Genomic DNA, 21,600 nt, shown 5'->3' with positions numbered 1-21,600 from the left:
GCGTGCGGGAAGAGGGTCAGGCCTCAAAATCCCATCGGCCCAACGCTGCTCCTCCAGCCGGAGCATTTAATAAAAATAATCCAGGGATTGCCTCCGACAGGACTTGACTTAACTTGACTTGACAGGTAGATTGATATTTAATACACGTGGTTGCTGGCGTTGCTGGAGGGTTGTTGGAGGTAAAGATCCTATGGTTGGAGGGCCGGTTGCTAGGGAGGCAGGGTGGGCCCGTTGCTATGGGGTCCCGGTTGGCGGCCTGTGATTGGCTTGCACCGAGCTCCAATGATAATGTGGGATGGTGCGCGGTGCGGCTGTCCGTGCTTTGCTTGGATGGAGCGATGGCGGCGGGCACGGCAGGTAGGAACCGGCACCGGCATCGGCTGAGATAAACCATCATTACAATCGCGATGCGCCTGACTTGAGTGCCAGAAGCCCCCGTGCTGATGGCCAGGGCGGAGGGGTAGCGGGCTATTCCTTCCCGGTTCGGTTTGACTGGACAATGCTTGGGGCTGCTTTAAACGCGGCGCTGATGGGACAGAGCGAGCCAAGGGCAGGGGACGGGCCTGGGGAGAACAGAGGGACAGTTGGTACCTGATGGACCGTGAATCTGACAACAGTCCATTTAGGCCACATGCTGTTCTTTTCACAGCTGAGAGTGCAGCCTTCCCTGGCGGAATGAGACGGAGACTACGGCTTTTCCTTCTCTATTTCAATGAAAGTTAAATTCCTCTTTACATCATTTGATATAAGGCAGTGCTGCATCTGTATGGTTGCTTTATTGGTGACTGTTTAGTTGTGTTGATTGCGGAACCGAATGAAGTGCTGAGCTTTCCCTCACTGTTGTTCCCTCACTGAATCTGAGAAGAAATTATAGAGACAGAAGAGACTGCAGATGGCAGCAAAAAAAAACAAAGCGTTGAATGAACTCTGGGTCAGGCAATATATCTGTAGTTGAAAATGGACAGACCTTTCAAAGTCAGTTTTATTTGTCACATGTAGTGTGCAGTTAACGTGTCGGGGCCCTTTTCAGATGTGAAATTCTGGTCATTACCCAGGCTAGGAATTGGAAAATACATTGCCGCACCAGTATATATGATCAGCTTTTGTCGGCACTGGGCCTGTACTCGCTGGAGTTTAGAAGGGGGAGGAGGAGGAGGGAGGGGGGGTACATAATTGAAACCTGCAGAATATTGAAAGGCTTGGATAGAGTGGATTTGGAGAGGATGTTTCCACTAGTGGGAGAGTCTAGGACTAGAGGTCATAGTCTCTGAATTAAAGGACGTTCTTTTAGGAAGGAGATGAGGAGAAATGCATTTAGTCAGAGGATGGTGAATCTGTAGAATTATTTGCTGTGGAGGCTATCAGTGGCTATTTTTAAGGCAGAGATAGATAGATTCTTGATTAGTACAGGTGTCAGAGGTTATGGGGAGAAGGCAGGGAAATTGGCTTAGGAGGGAGATATAGATCAGCCATGATTGAATGGTGGAGTAGACTTGATGGGCCAAATGGCCTAATTCTGCTCCTGCCACTTATGCCCTTATGACCTATATGTTAGGGGCACATAAATCAAGATGATGTTTAAAAGGGCATGAGAGGGGGAGGGCTGGAATGTGTTTCAGAGAGCTAGCAAGATGTTCCTTCACTGTGTTCTGAAAATTGCACATCTAAAGTGCTTTATGGAGGAAGGTGGGCTGAATCAATGTACATCTTCTCACCAGCTAAGCCATAAATTATTTATTTATAACCTTCATATCTAATTTCTGTTTTGTGCTGATCCAGAGTTGCTATTATTAAGTTAGCATTGCTTGGTTTCCTGAATTGATTCACTCATTGATGGAACTCAAAGTATGGCGCTGACATTGCTTGAGAGCGAATTCTGTGATTTAAAGATCTAATAAGATTTTTCTCACATTGAGGGCCATTTGACGTGAAATCACAAAAGTATGAAATAATTTTCGCTCAAGATATTTACTCCTAATGCTGTTGCTGTTCAACAAATCCAGATCAATCATACTTACTCCATCATCTAATCTATCTAAACCCAGAAGGAATAACTATTTTGTACAGATAATTGATAGAGCCATTTTTCTTATATTTGAACCTGGATATCAAATTGCTTTAAACTGCGTGATTTAATGCCAAATTATTGGAATACCTTGCATGTGTAGAATGATTAAGGGATTAATGTAAAGTTAATATCCATTCTAACAAACATGCCTAAGCATTTTCTCTTCATTTTAGTTAAAATATCTTCAGAATGTTTAGAGATATAATCATGCAACACGGAACAGGCCCAAATCATCCATGCTTACTGAGATGCTCATTCTAAGCTAGTCCCATGTGCCTGCATTTGGCCCATATCCCTCTAAATTTTTCCTATTTGTGTACCTGTCCAAGAGTCTTGTAAATATTGTTATTGTACCTGCCTCAACTATCTGCTCTACCAGCTTGGTGGGATCCTATTAAATCTTGCCCCTCTCACCTTAAACCTATGACCTTGGTTCTTGATTCTCGTACCCTGGATAAGTGACTGTGCTTTCATCCCATCTATTTCCCTCATGGTTGTATGCACCTCAATAAGATCATTCCTCAGCATCTTGTGCTTCAAGGAATAAAGTTTTAGCCTGCCCAACATTTTCCTGCAGCTCAGGTCCTCTTAGCCCAGTAACTTATTCTTGGCAAATACATGAGGAATTTTTCAATGCAGCCTTTTATTTTGATCAAATGCTTATTGCTGCTCATGAATACTTCAGCTCCTGTGTGTTATGGAAAGCATGGGGGCCTTCGTTAAACTGACAGGGTATATATATTAAGTTGAAATTTAAAAAAAGATCTCAAACTTTACATCAAGATGTTTTTAATCACTGAATAATGTAAATAAATGATTTAAAAATTGGCATAGTTAACTTCACTTAATGTCTTCAAGTCATCTGTGAGGAAAGCCGAGGGGCACATTTCAGCACTCAATGGAAAATATTGAAAGATTTTTTGAAGTTAAAGCCTTTTCACTCTAATAACCAGATGTTTCTGTTTTATAAATATTTCTATATTTTAATGATGTGAGCACCTTTGGCAACTGAACCTTTATTGCACATCTATAACTGCCCTTGAAAAGGTGATGGTGCGCTGTCTTTTTGAACTTTTTGTTGTGATGAAGGTCCTCCCACCGTGCTGTAGCTTGTTCCAAAATTTAGACAAAGTGATAATGAAAAGAGTGTCTTTATATTTGCAAATCAGGATGGAGTGTGATGTGGAGGGGAGCTTCCAGATGGGTTCCTTATGGGCCTGAAAAACCGGCAACTGGAACGGCGACTGTCAGAGTGGAACGCGCGCACAGACACAAACACACACATCCTTCGCTTCCTTTGCCAGCCCGTTATGCAGGCGGGGGACTGGGCAAGCGGGGGGAAGCTCTGTGAGTGAAATTCACATGGTGCAAAGCCAATGTGATTCAGACACACATCGCGATGAATAGGAAGGTTGGCGCTGTAATTAAGGCGGCTAAAGCACAGTGTACAATAAGTCCTTTAAAAGAGGAGGGGAGATGGGGGACCCTGGCAACCCACTAGGACCTCCTGGCGATCCACCTACGGCACAAAAAATCTCGCTACTCTTCATGGTGGCTTCATTCTAGTTGCCGCTAATTTTTCAACATGTTGAAAAATTTGCGGCGACCATAATGAGGCTGCGACTAATTCCCAGAATGCGGGAACTCCTCACAACCATGAAGGCAACTCCACGGCAACCACCCGCGAACATGTGGCGACTGCATAGTTTCCTGCAGTTGCCTAAGTGGGACAGGCCCATTATGCCTTTGAACCGTGTCCTTTTTGAAGTTAGAGATGACAGGTTGCGGAGATGTTAGAAAAACGTTGAAAGGTATTGGCTTTGTAGATGATGCATACTGCAGCCACTAATGGATATTATTGCTGCTCATGTGAGTACTTCGGCTCCTGTGTTATAGAAATCGTAGGAGCCTTCGTTAAGCACAGGGTGTATTAAAAGTTCCTCGAAAGTGGCAAGAATATGTCACTGGGCTCTAAGTGCACGAGGTATGGTGTTAGTGGTGGAATGAATGAATGTTTAAGGTCAGGATTCCAATCAGACAGTTGTTCTGTCCTGGCTGTTTCTAGCTTCTGGAAAGTTGCTGGTTACTCTAACAGGCAATTGGAGTATATTCCATCACTATCCTGACATTGGTCCTTGTAGAATGAAGGTAGAACAAAACTGGGTTATCAGAAGCTGAACCATGAGCAAAAGGATACTCTGTCCTTCACCTTCTCTCAAGCCACAGTGTTTAGGTGGCTGCTCCAAGTGAATTTCCATTGCCTTCTGTAAATTGCTCCTAGTGTGTAGTGAGTCAAACTGGTGTGAACAGACGATCGATGGTTGGCGTGGACTCGGTGGGCCAAAGGACCTGTTTCCATGCTGTATATATACACTAAACACCGATGGTAATGTGAGCAACTCAAAAGGTGGTAATGCCATTGAATGTCAGGGTAGATGCTAGGCTGTGAAGATCACAGGGATTTAATTAAAGTTGGTTAACCTTTCCCTTAGTTGAAGAGTTAAGGTCACCAGAAGGTGGGCATGGACGGATTGGCAAAGGAGACATAAAGATAAATTTGTTGGCACGGTGGGTGTTAATGATCTGAAATACACTGTGTGGTGTAGCTGGATCAATTATGGATTTGAAAAAAGGAATTGCAAATGTTGAATAGTTGAGTATTTGCAATAGAATAAAAGCATATGATTAATGCACTGGATTTCAAGGAGGTTGAATTAAACAGCTGTGGATATTGAGTGCCGGCGGAAGAAATATTTGAACATTTAATATTTAAGGCCTTTCTTATCTTATTGGAACTGGTTTCATAGAGCATTCTGAAAGATGAAAGGCAAAACAAATAGATTTTTTTTAATGACGAATAAAAGGTGGCGAAGAAAAAACTTAAAGAATGGCAAAGCTTATTAAAAAAAATTCTAGTGGGTAAGTAAATAGGTAAGTAAGTTTATTGGCTAAATATTCACATATTTGCCTTGGTGCTCCGCCCACAAATAACAATATGACATAGTGACAGTTACGAAAGAAAACAATAAACATTAATAATAATAAAACATTAATGATAAAACACCACTGATCAAGCATGTGAATACCAGATCAAAGGGAAAGTACAAATTTTTGGCTGTTGAGTACAGCAACTATTCATGGATCAAACAGTTTTTATGTCTGGCTCTGGCAGCTTTGTCAGTCCGGAGTCGCCTTCCAGAGGGAAGTGATTCAAAAAGTTTGTGGCCAGGGTGAGAGGGGTCAGAGATGATCTTGCCCGCTCGCTTCCTGGCCCTTGCAGTGTACAGTTCATCAATGGAGGGAAGGTTGCAGCCATTAACCACCTCAGCTGATTGGACTATTCGCTGCAACCTCCAGGTGTCGTGCTTGGTGTCTGAGCCAAACCAGACCATGATGGAGAAGGTGAGAACAGACTCTAAGATGGCCGTGTAGAATTGGACCATCATTGCCTGTGGCCGATTGTGCTTCCTCAGCTGCCGTAGGAAGTACATCCTCCGTTGTGCCTTTTAGACTGTGGAGTCGATGGTAGCCCCCCACTTAAGTTCCTTGGAGATGATGGTTCCCAGGAACTTAAAGGACTCCACAGATGTGACTGTGGTGTTGTTGATGGTGAGTGTGGTGAGGGGAGGGGGAGCTCTCCTAAAGTCTACAATCAATTCTACTGTCTTAAGAGCATTGAGCTCTAGTTGTTGAAATGGCACCAGGACGCCAGCTGTGACACTTCCTGTCTGTAGGCAGATTCCTCCCATTCCTGGATCAGTCCAATCAGGGTTGTGTAGTCCGCAAACTTGAGAAGCTTGACAGAGGTGTCTGTGGAGGTGCAGTCGGTGTTTGATAATAGAATAATGTAGAACATAGCAATGATGATACACTACAACATTCTGTCAACGTCATCCTGGACTGAGCACAGGATTTACTGTTGCATTTGCCAACGCATGACCGGTTGAAATTGTCAAAAGCAACGCAGTGCTCTCACCCCAAAGCATGGACTGTTACTCATCTCTCCGTTGCCGAACAGCCCCCATGTATACAGTTCCCAAAGGCTTGCATTCTCAGGGCGCTCAAAGGCTTCTTCACCCCCCCCCCCCCCCGCCCCCCCCCCCCCCCCCCCCCCCCACAATTTCCCCCCCCCCCCCCCCCCCCCCCCCCCCCCCCCCCCCCTCCCCCCCCCCCCCCCCCCCCCCCCCCCCCCCCCCGGCCCCCCCCCCCCCCCCCCCCCCCCCCCCCCCCCCCCCCCCCCCCCCCCCCCACCCCGCCCCCCCCCCCACCCCCCCCCCCCCCCCCCCCCCCCCTCCGGGCGCTCAGCATGTAAATATTCTCTCAACGTAACCATGGACGTTTACCCCCCTACATCCTGGAGGCGCTAAGGTCTCTCCGTTGCCGAACCAGCAGGTCGAGGAACAGCTTCTTTCCGGCGGCTGTCACTCTGCTCCACAACGTACCTCGGCGACTGCCAATCACCCCCCCCCCCCCCCCCCCCCATCACTTATTTGTTGCTTGACACTTATTATTATTTTTTATTCAAATCGTTTGCTATGTCGCTCTTCAAGGGAGATGCTAAATGCATTTCGTTGTCTCTGTACTGTACACTGACAATGACCATTAAAATTGAATCTGAATCTGAATCTGATTTTACTGTTGCATTTGCTATGAATGAAATGCAAAAGCAGTCCTCTCAACGCAAGGATTTAATGTAAATATTCCAAGAGCACGTTTTTGTAGCAGGAATAACAATATTAACGCCAGTTGAAAAGATGCTAGGTTCAATCACTTATTTGTTGCTTGACTTTGAAGATGCTACCAGCTGTAGATAGCTTGCATGTACCTGAGCACCAGCCTAGATTCCTATTGTTGGGTTGCTCTCCATACGATACTGCTGAAAAGTAGACATACTTTCCAATGGTAGCCTCACCCGCTGAGTTTCTCCAGCATTTTTGTCTACATTCGATTTTTTTCAGTATCTGCAGTCCCTTCTTATACTTTCCTATGGGTATATATATTTCCATATATTTCCATGTAACATAGGAGTCTGTTGAGTTTGTGTCAGCTCTGCATTTCCACCAATCGCTTTTCCTCAATTATTCCCCTATAAACTGACTCTGTCGTATGCTTATCAACTTCCCTTGATTCTCTCCATCTATTTACAATTGGGTATTTTACAGCAAGCTAATTAACCTGGAATGTGGGGGGAAATCCATGCAACTAGCTGAAACCCATGCAATGGTAGAGAGAATGTGCAAACTCCACTGTGCAAACTGAGGACCTGCTGGCTTTGCCTTTTGGAGACTGGAAGCCGTGGTTTTGGGAGTTGCTCCAAAAGAAGCCTGGTCATAATATTTCAAACACGGGCGCAGCTGATGGATGATGTTTAAGGCAATGGGTGTGTTCATGATCAACTAGACAGTTATCATGAATGTTGTGGCTGCTGCCATCCAGATAAGTGGGGAGTGTTTTATTACACTGCTAACGTGACTTTGTAAGTGGCAAAGAGGTTTTGGGTAGATGTGTGACTCGCTTGCCGCAGAAGACTGCTATTTTAATGATAATCAACATCGTTCTGTTTCCTGCAGGGAGTAAGGAAGATGGCCAGAGTTTAGACTCTTGATTTTACTGCAAAATGTTTACATGATTAATATCGAGGTCACAAGAAACTGCAGATGCTGATGTCTTGAGTAAAACACAAAGTGCTGAGAGTAAAAAGGAGCTATTTGGATGAAGGGATTATATCATATTTTGAAGGTAGACAAAAGTGCTGGAGAATCTCAGTGGGTGCAGCAGCATCTATGGAGCGAAGGAAATAGGCAACATTTCGGGTCAAAACTCTTCTTCAGACTGATATTTTGATATCATATTCTCATATTTATTCTCATACTCATATTTTGATATAATTCATTTGCATTAGCTTAAAGTCTTCGGAAGTACAGGTGTTACTGGTACATATGCAAAGGTGTTAAAAATCTTTAGAGCAATTGGTGTTAAGGTATAAAATGCTGGATATACTGTTGTTGAAGCAAAAATCTATAGAAGGAAATATGCTTAATAATCCAAAAGTGGTTGCTCTCTCTAGATGAGATGTGTAGGAAGGAACTGCAGATGCTGGTTTAAACTAAAGATAGACTGAAGTAAGCTGGAGTAACTCAGCAGGTCAGACAGGATTTCTGGAGAAAAGGAATAGGTGATGTTTTGGGTCGAGACCTTTCATCAGATTGAAGTTCAACCTGTAACGTCGCTATCCCTTTTATCCAGAAATGCTGCCGGACCTGCTGAGTTACTCAGGCTTCTTGTGTCTCTTCACTGCAGATGTTGGTTGACTGGTTTGGGGACTTAAACATTTTTTTTAGGTTTTCTAATCTTTCAAATCTCAGCTTTTTAATTTCAAAACAGGGCAACGTTTTTGTTTTGTTTTGTTTTGCAGTGTTAATTTTGTTTGTAACTTGCCTAATGCGTGGTATTTGATTAATTGGCTTCCAGGGAATTACCGTCTGAGGTGAAAGTCCTTAGATGCAAGTTCAATAACCTGGTTAAATATCTCCTGTGGGGGAGGATGCGAATGACCCGAGGTGATCATTTCTAATTGGATTACTGTAGCTGCGAGTACCAGCGTTCAGGTCTTGGATCTCTTCTATCTGTACATGACCTTTGTGGAGCAGTTAAATTATATATAAACCTGTGGGAAGTTCAAACAAGGGAATAGTATTTGGCCAACCAATTATTTTGCTGCAAAAATAGATTGGAAATGTTCTTTAATGTTGAGCCAGCACAATTGTTTATTGAAATAGATCTGTATGCTCATTTAACCAAATCAGCATGAATATTGAGTATAATTTCTATCTGCTGCTAAAGGTAGAATGAAGTAACATGGAGCTTAAAACTGCACTTTTACAGTGTGTGTGAGGAACTTTTAAATTGGAGATACAGCATGAAAACAGGCCTTTTGGCCTACATAGTCCATTCTGACTATTGATAAACCCTTCACACTAGTTCTATGTTATTCCACTTTCATTTCCAACACACTAGAAGCAATTTATAGAGGCCAACTAACCTACAAACCCACACGTATTTGTGACGTGGGAGGAAGTCACATGGTCATGGAGAGCTTGCAAACTCCACACAGCATTGTGCTGGACTCTTAATTAGATCGTACACGTTGAAAGCTGCAAACATGTACAGGCAATCTTAATTTGCCTATTCTCAAAATCCCTATTGGATTTTGAAACAAGTTTGTTAACTCGTGCTCTCTTTATTTCCAAGGTTACAGCTAATTATTAGAGACATTATTAGAAGCAACGAACTGCAAATGCTGGTTTATATCAAAGACAAAATGCTGGAGTACCTCAGCGGGTCAGGCAGCATCTCTGGAGAAAAAGGATAGGTGACGTTTCGGGTCAGGGTTCTTCTTCCTGCTGTGCTGGGCATTCGGTCTGAAGAAAGGTCCTGACCTGAAACATCACCCATCCAATTAGGAAAGCTTACCACAACATTTGGTAAGCTTTCCTAATTACACGTTGCACCCAGGCAGCATCCCCTCTACCGAGCATGAATCTTTAATTTGGATTGCTCACACTGCCACAACTTCTTTGTATCTTTAATCACTACAAGATCCTTTTCTTCTTCTACTATACCCATTCATTGTATTGAAAGCTGAAGGTAGAGCTCCACTTCTACTGCTTTGCTAATCCGGCCCGAAACGTCACCTATTTCCATTATGCTGCTGCACCCACTGAGTTTCTCCAGCATTTTTGTGTACCTTCGACCTTCCAGCATCTGCAGTTCCTTCTTGAACACAAATGTTGTTTACTGCTCTGGGGGAAATGGATGCAAAGTTACACACAATACAACCCTAACCTTACGTAATAGTTATATGTTACCTTAGTTATTTAGTTTGTACTCTCTGCAGATAGAATTGTTCACAATGAAGAAACAAAGTTTGTTCATTACTCCTCCTCCTCCCAGCATCTCTGGAGACAGAATCCTTCTTTTGGGTCCCCCCCCCCCCCCCCCCCCCCCCCCCCCATCAGTCTGAAGAAGGGTTCGGCCCGAAACGTCACCTATTTCCTTTGCTCCATAGATGCTGCTGCACCCACTGAGTTTCTCCAGCATTTTTGTGTACCTTCGATCTTCCAGCATCTGCAGTTCCTTCTTGAACACAAATGTTGTTTACTGCTCTGGGAAATGGATGCAAAGTTAGGGAGGTTCTGCTTCAGCTAAACACGACATCGGTGAGACCATGCCTGGTGTTGACCTCCTTACGTAAAAAAATGTCAATATGTTAGCTGCAGTTCAGAGAAGGTTTAAACTAATACCTGGAATGGGTGGATTGTATTATAAGGGGAAGTTGGGAAGACTAGACTTGTATCCATTGGAGATTTGAAGAGTGAGTGGGGACTTGCCAGAAACATGAGATCCTCAATAATCTTGACATGGTGGGGAGGAAGGTTTGTTGATTGACACAAAAAAATGGAGTAGCAGGTCAGGCAGCATCTCTGGAGACAGAATAGGTGATGTTTTGGGTCGAGGCCCTATGTTTGACATGAGAATCATGTTTTAAAGGGGGGGGGGGGGAAAGTGATTACCCATTTAAAATGTAATGGGGCAATTTTGTTCTGAGGGTATGTGTCTTTAGAATTCTCTCTGTCATGTTTTCATATGACATGGATGGATGCTTCTGGCACATAAAGACTCCAAGCAATCACATGAATCCCAGAGCTAGCTCATTCTCTCTCACCACCCTCATTCTCCCACCACTTACCTATACTAAGGATAATTAACTGAAACCAATTAACTGACCAGCATCTCCTCGACATGTGGTACGAAACTGGAACACTTGGGAGAAGCCATTGCAGTCTCGGAGAGAGCCTGCAAGCTCCAGGTGGGAAGCACTGGATTGAACCTGGGTTGCAGGAACTGTGCCCCAGCAGCATTAACTGATGTGCTTCTGTGCACATAACAGGGAAGAAGCATTCTCTCCCTATCTGCTTACTCCAAAACCTTACTTTCCACACAACTGTCTAAATACCTTCCACACATCTGTCCAAATGTCTTTTAAGTAATATATTTGTTTCTATAACTTCCTCTGGCAACTTGTACCAGAAACGAACTACCCTCTGGGTAAAATAACACTTGCTCCTGAAATGCCTTTTAAATCTCACCTCTCATTAGTATAATCAATGCCTTTGACCTTTTTTTACAATTTGTAGGCTGTGTGTAATTGTTAATGTCGACTGGGGATGCAATCATATAACGCAGCTTTCTTCCCTTGACCTATCCTCTTTGCCACTACTTGCCAAAGTCAAGTAGGCATCTGGAAATACAACAATTGCGAATGCTGCACTCCAGAGCGAAAAATAAATTGCTGGAGGAGCTCAGCGGATCAGTCAGCATATATATGGAAGAAGAGGGATGCTAGATGTTTTGGGTTGAGGTTCTGATGATTAGGATCACACATGAAAATAACTGTGTGTGGTATCACCTAGTTTGGGCCTTGTTAATGAGAGCTTCGCAGCTTTCCTCTGAATGTTCACAAAAAAAAGAAGATAAAATCAGTAAAATAAATGTGCAGTTTTCGATTAAAGTAAAACTGGTTCAGTAACAAAGTTAGGAATGAGTAAGCAAAAGTAGCAGCTTTCTAGAGATCCAAACCAGGATGTTACAAATATATACAATGTCAGACACAGTTGTGACACTCTTGATAGCACTCTTACTTCCGATTGTATGGTGTGTGTCCTGATCAGGAGAACTGAGCACACAAAATCCAGGCTAATGTTCAAGTGCAGGACTGAGGGGTTGTACACTGTTGGAGATCCCTTTTGCAAAAGAGGTAATAACTTGATGACCAATCTGTTTTTGCATGTTAGTATAAACCCTGGTACTACGTCAAAGAAGACTGAAAGTTATTCCATATAAAATTGATCAATATTGATCTCAGATTTAATGAAGCAAGTCATTTGGCCATTTGTTGTATTTTGCTGTGTGCCCACCTATTGCCTAGTTTTCTACACAGCAGCGAGTGTGTTTCAAGAACTATTTCATAGGCCATAATCTTGTTTGGAAAGATCTGGAATCGTGAGAGCTGTTATTTGCAAGTCTTTATTTTTATTTTTTGTAATTTGTCCAAAGAAAATTGCGGTGGGTATTAGGGACAGCCGCTTTTCTGCACATTTGCGATTAATGAATTGCACAACAAACCATTCGATACAGCATTCATTTGGAAATAAATAATTTTTCTATTGCTAATAATCCACAAAGGACAATGACTGATTTTGTTGAAATTCCTAATAATGATTAAGTGAAGCATGGATTCTTGAGTAAAATAAAGCACTGGATGGGTGGGTCAAACTCAGTGGGTCAAGCATCGTCTCTGGAGGCCATGGATAGGGAATGTTTCAGGACGGAACTCTTTTAGATTAGATGAAATTCAATGAAAATGATACAAATATGGAACTGAGAGAAAAATGAGTTGGAAAAAGGATTCAAATGAGTTTGTTAATTGTTCCCGCTGTGCTCTATTTCCGCATTCCTGTCGACCTTTATTGGAGTTGGAGAATAAAGGGCCTGTCCCACTTGGGGGTCATTTGTGCATCACGCAGATGGCGCGTAAAGATTTTGTACATCCCAAAATCCTGGGGCGCCGTGCGTGACTGCGCGTCACTGCTGATGTCACCAAGCACCATGCGCGCATCATGTGCGCAGCGTGCGTTGTAACGCGTAAATGATGTCTCATAAATTACGCGCATATGATCCCCAAGTAGGACAGACCCGTTAGTCATTGGAGCGTTCTGTATTTCTGAACCATTTGTACATCCTTCACAGTTAGTGTTTCGGAGCACCAGATGGTTCACCTTATTCATTGGCCCTGCATTGCGTTTAGCTTTTGGTGTTTAGCCATGAGTTTGGCATATTCCAGGCATTTGCCATTACTTTGGAGCTAATGATGGAAAGCAGCAGGAGGAAGAAATTAAATGATGAATTAGGCTAATTTTAGCGTGAATTAAATTTGGGTGGCAGCCTTGCTCAGTGATAGCACTTTTGCTGCTGTTGGGTGTGTTGTAGATTCACATCAAGCACACAGTCTAGGCCAGTGCTTGATTGTGGTCCCAGCTGAGGTGAAGAAGGTTTCCAGCTCAAAGTAGAATACCTGCCTCCGCCATGTGTAGGAATTTGCTGTCCATACTTTGGCATCAGCTTTAGTTGCTGTTTGCAGAAACTTTGCATTACTCTGAGTAAAAGTGGATGGAAATGAAAGCCTTTTGATATCAAAAGGAGGAAAGCAAAAAACAGAATCCATCACGAGTCAAGAGTGTTTTATTGTCATATGTATCGAATGGAATTATGAAATTCTTACTTGGAGCAGTAGCATAACAGGTACTCAACACAGTACTCAACACAGTACTCAACACAGTACTCAACACAGTACTCAACAGGTAATATAATAAACAAACAAAAAGTTCAATTAAAAAATAATCAATATAGTGTGACCCAGGCAGTTTGTAGTTCAGTGTTTGGTTGAAGTTTGTAGTGTTCAGTTGTGTGATGGTATTTGGAAGAAGCTGTTCTGGATCCTGGACATTACAGTTTTCAGACTCTTAAAGCCCTGACCCATGGTACGAGTTCATTCCAAGAGCTCTCCCGAGTTTACCCTGGATTCAAACTCGGAGATTTACGGTAATGGCCACTCGTCGGTACTCGTGGCTATCGTGGACATTTTTCAACATGTTGAAAAATCTTCATGAGCCTTCCCGTGCTTACCTGCCGTTAGCGAGTCTTCCCGAGTAGCGTTATGAGCCACTAAGAGCTCCAATGTACTCGCTACGTTCATTCTCCGTGCTTACCACGAATTTGATTTTTTTTAACTCGGGAGAGCTCTTGGAATGAACTCGTACCATGGGACAGGGCTATTATACCTTCTTCCTAATGATGATCATCCTTGATGTTAGGGCTGGCATTTCGAGACAGTGCCACTTCTAGACCAGAGTTCTCAGTTACTTGTCACTTTAATTCTTAATCCTGCTCCAAATCTGACCTCTGGCTTGGACTTCCAGCATGATTCCAACAAATCAACATAAGCTTAAGGACCAAAGGTAGGCACAAAATGCTGGCGTAACTCAACGGGACAGGCAGCTTCTCAGGAGAGAGGGAATGAGTGAAGTTTCGGGTCGAGACCCCTTCTTCAGACTTGAGGACCAGCATCTTCCAACTAGGCACACTATACGTCTCAGGATTCAACACTGGATTTTTTTTTCAGAAAACCAGCCTTTCCAGTTTGCCACAAATCACAAATTCTGATGATGCATCATCAACCTGTAATGTTATCTCATTTTCTGCCTCTTTGTTTATGTTAACTGACTTGAATATTTTAAATATTTATTTCAGCTACTGCATTTTTTTGTATTACATAATAGATGTGTTCCTTCTGTTCACATTCATCTATCTATTTGCATTGCATTTGCATCTAGTGAGATGACCTAACTTCATCATCATCTTGTAAGAGACATTGCCTTTTTTTTTTCTCTGCACTTCTTCCCCTTTTCTGCAATTCTAAATATGTCCTAGTTATGAAGGGTCCTTAGCCTGGAACATTGACTTTACTTCTGTCTCTACACATGCTGACTGATCTGTTGAGTGTTTTCTGCTTTCATTATAAGAGACTTGTATAAGGGAAATGAGAGTGGAATTAGAGTAATTTAGATTTTAAAGAAGTTGTTCATCCCTATTGTAGCTTTGACAAATTTAAATGGCTGAAAATTCAAACCCTAAATGGGCTGTCCCACTGCGGCAACCTGATTGGCGAATTTAGAAGAGTTTAGGAAAGTTTGAAAAAGTGTCTGTTTGAAGACCTCCTTCGACTAGCTTCGGGAAAATTGGACACCGAATTGTGGAGACTGAAGACTACCTCCTTCGATCTCCTTCGACCTACCTTCAACTATGTTGAAGCCTATCTATGACTACCCTTGATTACCTACGAATAACATGCTGATCTATTACGACCTACTTCGACTAAACCTACGAGTAAAAAAAGCATTGATTTTTATTCCACCATGGCGTCCTTTTTTTACTCGCGGGCATTTTTCAACATGTTGAAAAATGCGCCGGAACCTAGCTGAGGCCTCGAGTACGCGGGGCTACTCTCGAGAATGAAGGAGAGTTACAAAGACCTCCTAGGACCTCGTGTCAACCATGCTGCGAGTTTCAGTCGAGGGGAAACTCGTCTGAACTCGCAGATTAGGCCGCCTCAGTGGGACAGCCCCTTAACCCTAATTTGGTTTGATTGTCCTTTTCATGGTATTCAGGAAAGCATAAGACGTCATTATCAGGAGCAATTTACGGATGACCTCTTCCATTTCCATGGTGGATCTTGATGGGATTATAGACCAGATGGGATTCATCCAGAGAAATAATGGATATCTGAATGTGGGAGAATAGGCTTCTTTTGAATGAGTAATTCAACATAAGGGAATCAACAAGGTTTGACAGGGAAATGTATTTTTTAAATTATTGACACCTCCCTGCTGGAGGTGTCAATACTGTTGGAGTTACTGAAATTGTATATTTTCAAAACAGATGAACCTTTCACTTTGAGTAGTGGGCAAAGTATATAATCCCATTTGTGGAGGAAATGCAAACATGTTTACAGTAAACAGTGCAAGCAGGGACAAAAAAAAAATCTGAATAGAGAGGTTGTTGAACAACTATATAGTATCACACTTCAAAATGAGCCTCCAAGGCTAAGTTGCAGAATTGCTTCAGTTGAAGGACAAATAATTCTGCCTCCATTGCAATTTATATACTAGTCAAAATAATAATATTTTCCATTCAGAAACACACTCATTGTTCCAGCTGCGGAATGACGCCATTTGTGTATATTTCCACATTTTATTTATCAAATTTGCAAACTAACCCTGACTATGTTTGGACAGCCTAACCGCAGATAGCTTCTGGGATGCTTTCTGCCTCTGCGTCGAGGAAGCCCATGCAGTGGGTGGGCCAGACAGCCTCATCTTATCTTGTCAGCTAACTGTCAAAAGCTAGGAAATGTGTTTAGTAAACTTGCCAGAAAAAAAGTAAAGTAAGCAAGAGTTTAGTTCTAACAACTGAATTTCATGCTCTGTCTGACCTTTATGTAGAATCAAGGAACTGCAGATACTGGTTGATACACAAAAGGACACAAAGTGCTAGAGTAACTCATAGGTCAGCAAGCATCTCTGGAGAACATGGATAGGTTACGTTTTGGGTCAAGGCCCTTCAGTCTGAGTACATTTTCACGTCAGGATTCCACATATTATTTTTAAAGGAAAAAGCAGAAAGCATGGGAAAAAAAACAGTTCATTAATGCGAGTACAATATTGCAGTTATTTTTCTGATGAAAAGTAGACCTGAAATGAAAAGACTACTGCTCAAATATCTGCCGCCTTCTGTTCTTGTTTCTGATGCATTTCATTTTCATTTGGACCCCAATTTTTCTGTATTGTCGGCTCCAGCACAATTTGCCCATTTTCTGTCAATATACATCGATCCCACGTTGTGGTTCCTTGCCGTACCTTGCTCCCTGTCAAACATTCAACTTTAGCCACAAAACTGATGAATAATGATTCCCCTTGTTTCACTTACAAGCTCCTGACTGCTGCATTTCCCCACAGGAAGATTAGTACTGGATTTTTTTAAATAACAAAATGCAAATTAATCCAGTGTGAGAATGTGACTATGTATTTCTGGAGAGCAAAGCTCTCATTACACGAGTTATGGGGCTGCTGTGAAATGGTGAAAGGCCTGGATAGAGTAGATGTGGAGAGGATGTATCCACTAATTGGAGAGTCTAGCACCACAGGCCATAGCATCAGAATAAAAGGATGCACCTTTGGAAAGGAGATGAGGATGATTTGTTTTAGTCTGAGGGTGGTAAATCTGCGGAATTCATTGCCACGGAAGGTTGTGGAGGCCAAGTAAATGGATATTTTTATGGCGGAGATTTACAGATTCATGAATAGTGCGGGTGTCAGGGGTTATGGGTAGAAGGCAAGAGAATGGGGTTGAGAGGAAAAGATAGATCAGTCATGATTGAATGACGGAGTAGACTTGATGGGCCAAATGGCCTAATTCTGCTGCTAAAACTTACATGGGGAAAGAGAAGCATTTTGAGACACAATAGAAGGCAGATGGTGGAATCTTTAGGAAAAAATAAATTGCTGGAGGATCTCAGTGGGTTAGGTCGCATCTGAGGATTAGGCAGAACTCATTTCCGGTTGGGACTCTTCATCAGACTGGTGTTTGTTTCCCAAATTCCTGAAGATACAGTACAGTACATTTGCATATGATGATTCAATAGGCATGGAATACAAGACCAGGTAATGGTTAAACTGCGAAAATGCCCATAAGACCAATGGCAAAATACTAGTGCAGTTTGGTTCACCTTGCTACTGAAGGATGTGAAAGCAATGGAGAGGGTCACAATTTGAGTGTTGTCATGGCTGGTGAATAATGGATGTGAGGAGAGCATTGTCTAGGCTGTGGTTGATTCCTTTGGAGCAAATAAGACTGAAGGGGAAATCTAACATATTTCCAAAGATGGTAATGTGAATATTTGATTATTTTTTATTTGTATTTCAACTGTTCGAACGGGGAGGTGCAGTGTTAAGAGCCTGTCCCACTTGGGCAACATTTAGGGCGACAGCCGAAAATGTGGTTGTCATGCTGTGACGCGTGGTGAGGCGTAGCGACGCATGCAGTGATGCGCTGTGCTTCCCTGTCGACCCAGGATTGTGGAATGTTCAAAATCTTGGGGCGACATTTGGGTGTCTCATCATGTCATGCGCCCTGTCACACGCTGATGAATGCTGCCCTGCGTGTGATGCCCGCTTAGGGTTGGGGCTAGGGACCACAGATGGGGTGTAAAATATTCTTCCTTCAATGCATGGATTTTAAACATTAATATAATAAAATTAATACAATAAAATCAATTGTGCAAGTGAAAAGATGTCTGAATCGTTCAGTTTTATTTATAGATATATTGGTCCGCTTCTAGATCCGATCACTGTCTCTTTTCACAGGGATGGATTCAGTGAGGGTGAACTCCACTCTCCCCTCCTCCTCCCTCCTGCCCTCATCCCTCCTTCTCCACTCCCCCTACCCTTCTCCCCTCCCCCCCCTCCTCCCCACTTCTTCCCTCCCCCCCCCCCCCTCCTCCTTTCTCCCTGCTCCACTCCTCTCCCCCTTATCCACTGCCCCCCCCCCTCCCCCCCCCCCCCCCCCCCCCCCCTGTTTGTGGACCAGTGATGCCCCACACACTATACCACACATGCTACAGACAATTTATACAAACCCGTGCGCCTTTGCAGTGCGGGAGGAAACCCTAGCCCTAACCCTAACTTCCGCCTGCTCCTCATGGGAACTAAACAGTTGGCCACGAGTTGTTAGTGGGATCTAGCTGTCACAGGCTGGGTCCACAAATACGGGACATCCTCCTCGCCTCCCTTCTCCCCGCTCCACTCTTCTCCCCCTTATTCACTATCCCCTCTCCTCACATCCCCTTCTCCCCCTCTCCCTCCCTTCTCCCATTCTCCAAACCCAACCCCCCCTCCCCACTTTCCCCTGAAAGGAGGAAGGAGGGGAGAAGGGGAGGGAGGAGGGGAGGAGGGATGGGGGCGGGAGAGGGGAGTTCAGTCTACACTCACTGAATCCATCCTTGGTGATCGGATCTGGAAGCGGACCAATACATCTATAAATAAAAAGGAACGACTCACACATCTTTTCATTTGCACAATTGATTTTATTGTATTAAATTTCATATTAATGTTTAAAATCCATGCATTGAAGGAAGAATATTTTACAGCCTCAACCCTAACCGGGCATCACCCGCATGACAGCATACGCCAGCGTGTGTGTATTGCAATTTGACGGTTTTACGGGCGTCAGTCACTGACACTCTGCAGTCGCCCAAGTGGGACAGGCCCTTTAGAGGTACTGCTTAACAGCGCCAGAGACCTGGATTCAATTCTGACCATGGATGCGGAGTTTGCACGTTCTCCCTGTGGCCGGGTGCTCCGGTTTACTCCCACACTCCAGTGACTTGTAGGTTTGTAGGTTAATTGGCTTGGTAAAATTATAAAAATTGGTCCCAGTGTGCAGGATAGTGTTAGTTTATGGGGTGAGCACTGGTGACCATGGACTCGGTGGGCCGAAGGGCCTGAATCCGTGTCGAATCTCTAAAATCTTAAAATCAGTACTGTTTACTGGACAAGATGAAAATAAATGGAATGGACAAAAACAGATCCATTATACAGCGTTATACAGGAGCAAATTAGATTGGGAACTCGCACTGCTTTTTGTAATCAGATCTATTTTTATGTTAATGCTACCTCTTGAAGCCAGGTGTCAACACCAGATGATTGAAAATAAAAATAAGCAACCTCTTTCAGGACGGCTTTGCAAAAGAAAGACAAAAATAGATTATGTGGTCTTTAAATTATTTTTATGAAGAGCTTGTTAGCATTATAAGGCAAGCATACGGTTTGCGTTTGAAGGTTTTGCAGAAAAATATTTTTAACACTCTAGCATCTGTGGAGTGGGAATTTTCTGAGCAACCACCTTTCATTAAATAAGAGCAGTTCAAGAAAGTTTTTACAGCTGTGTGAAGTAAGTAAAAGGGAATAGGAAAAGAAACAGTTATTTAAGAAGGAACTGCAGATGCTGGAAAATCGAAGGTAGACAAAAATGCTGGAGAAACTCAGCGGGTGAGGCAGCATCTATGGAGCGAAGGAAATGGGCAACGTTTAGGGTCGAGACCGGTCTTCAGTCTGAAGAACGTCGCCTATTTCCTTCGCAGGAAAAGAAACAAGGTGAGACAGCAGTGGGTGAGACCACATTTAGAATATTGTGTTCATTTCTGGGAACCATGTTATAGGAAAGATATTGTCAAGGTTGAAAGGGTTCAGAGAAGATGTTGCCAGGACTAGAGGGTGTGAGCTATAGGGAGAGGCTGAGTAGGCTGGGTCTTTATTCCTTGGAGTGCAGGAGGATGAGGGGTGATCTTATAGAGGTGTATAAAATCATGAGAGGAATCAGTCTCTTGCCCAGATTAGGAGAATCGAGGACCAGAGGACATAGGTTCAAGGTGAAGGGGAAAACAGGGCTCACACTTTGTTTTTCTCTGTTGTCAGCCAGGCACCCTAGGCAGCTTTTTCGGTTGCCAAATGACAGTTTAGGTGGTCATGTAAGACGGCTTGCATGACGCGTGCAATAATGTGCTCGGACAAAGTGCGTAGTTACCAGTTGGAATTATGCTCAATGAAGCATTCACATATTATTTCTGCTTCAAATAAAGTCACAATCTAAACATATTCACCAATCAAGACATAATATATACCACAATAACATGCAGCAAAATTATAATATAGTATCTCAACTCGTTTTACACGTTGCAATGAAATCAATTTCTATTATTTCTTTCCAGTTCCAAACAAAAATGTGGTTGGATTATTCAGCGTATGATCAACCTGTGTCAATAAATCCTGGACCATGGTAACACATATGCTTAACCATGCACACTACAGATTGATGCAAGCATGTTTTCTGTGAAGGACAGAAATTGACCATGACGTGACCATAGCATGGGACGTTATTGCTATTGGTACAGAAACACTCTCGCTTCCCACATAATTTATCCACAACAAAATATACAGGTTGCAAGGAAATTTCTAAAGGCATTTGATGATAAGAAACAGTTAGACGGGTACATAGGACAGGTTTTGAGGGATATGAACCAAGCGCAGGCAGGTGGGACTAGTGTAGCTGGGACATGTTGGCCGGTGTGGGCAAGTTGGGCTGAAGGGCCTGTTTCCACACTCTTTCACTCTGACTCTATGACTCTGAGGTGTAAGGTGGATGGCAGGTGTGATTACATGATAGAAGCAAGGCAAAGTGAGGTGGTAAGAGAGATAAACAAGATGTCGATACAAGGCACTGCAGGTGCTGATTTACAAAAAGAGACCCAAAAGGGGACAGAGTGCTGGAGTAACTCAATGGGTCAGGCAGCATCTCTGGAAAACATGGATAGGTGACTTTTTGGTCAGAACCCTCCTTCAAACTGATTGTGGTGGAGTGGAGGAAAGCTGGAAGAGAGGTGGGGGCCGGACAGAATGTAACAAGATGCAATTTGTAAGCGGGGCCTGGGTTGGGGTGGTGTTAATGGTGGCTGTACACAACATTAAAACTGGAGTAAAGGCTGATCCACCCTTCAGAAGGGAACCCCTTCAGGCAGTAGGGGAATACTTCCCCTGTCATTGGTATGTTGGATGTAAACTTAATTACAATGCACTCTGGTTGAGTGAAGAGGGGAGTATGAAGTCATTGGGTCCAGATATAAGCTAATGTAACTGTGCCAAGGCTGAAAAGTATGTTTTATAGAGATAAACTGAGCTGTTTCTTAGCCTTGCACCAAGATGTATCTGAGGCTCAAGATCCTGGAAAGTTGCTCAAAGCAAAGTACCGGAGGAACTCAGCAGGTTTGGGCAGCATCTGTGATGGGGATGGATAGACGTTTT

At 43.3% G+C, this 21,600-nt stretch overlaps 1 protein-coding gene across 1 annotated transcript in view; it reads left to right on the top strand.

Annotated features, from left to right (window-relative positions):
* The first annotated feature begins 275 nt into the window (after positions 1-275).
* The window catches only part of ireb2 (iron-responsive element binding protein 2), a 70,839-nt gene continuing 49,514 nt past the window's right edge, over positions 276-21,600 (top strand). Inside the window, 1 exon segment of the mRNA XM_055662700.1 lies at positions 276-357. Coding sequence (XP_055518675.1) covers positions 339-357 — 19 coding nt within the window. The 5' untranslated portion in view covers positions 276-338.

Source organism: Leucoraja erinacea, chromosome 36 (genome assembly GCF_028641065.1).
Source record: "Leucoraja erinacea ecotype New England chromosome 36, Leri_hhj_1, whole genome shotgun sequence".
Lineage (NCBI taxonomy): Eukaryota > Metazoa > Chordata > Chondrichthyes > Rajiformes > Rajidae > Leucoraja > Leucoraja erinaceus.
The sequence above is the reverse complement of the archived record's forward strand: the minus strand, read 5'-3'. Positions and strand labels throughout refer to the sequence as shown.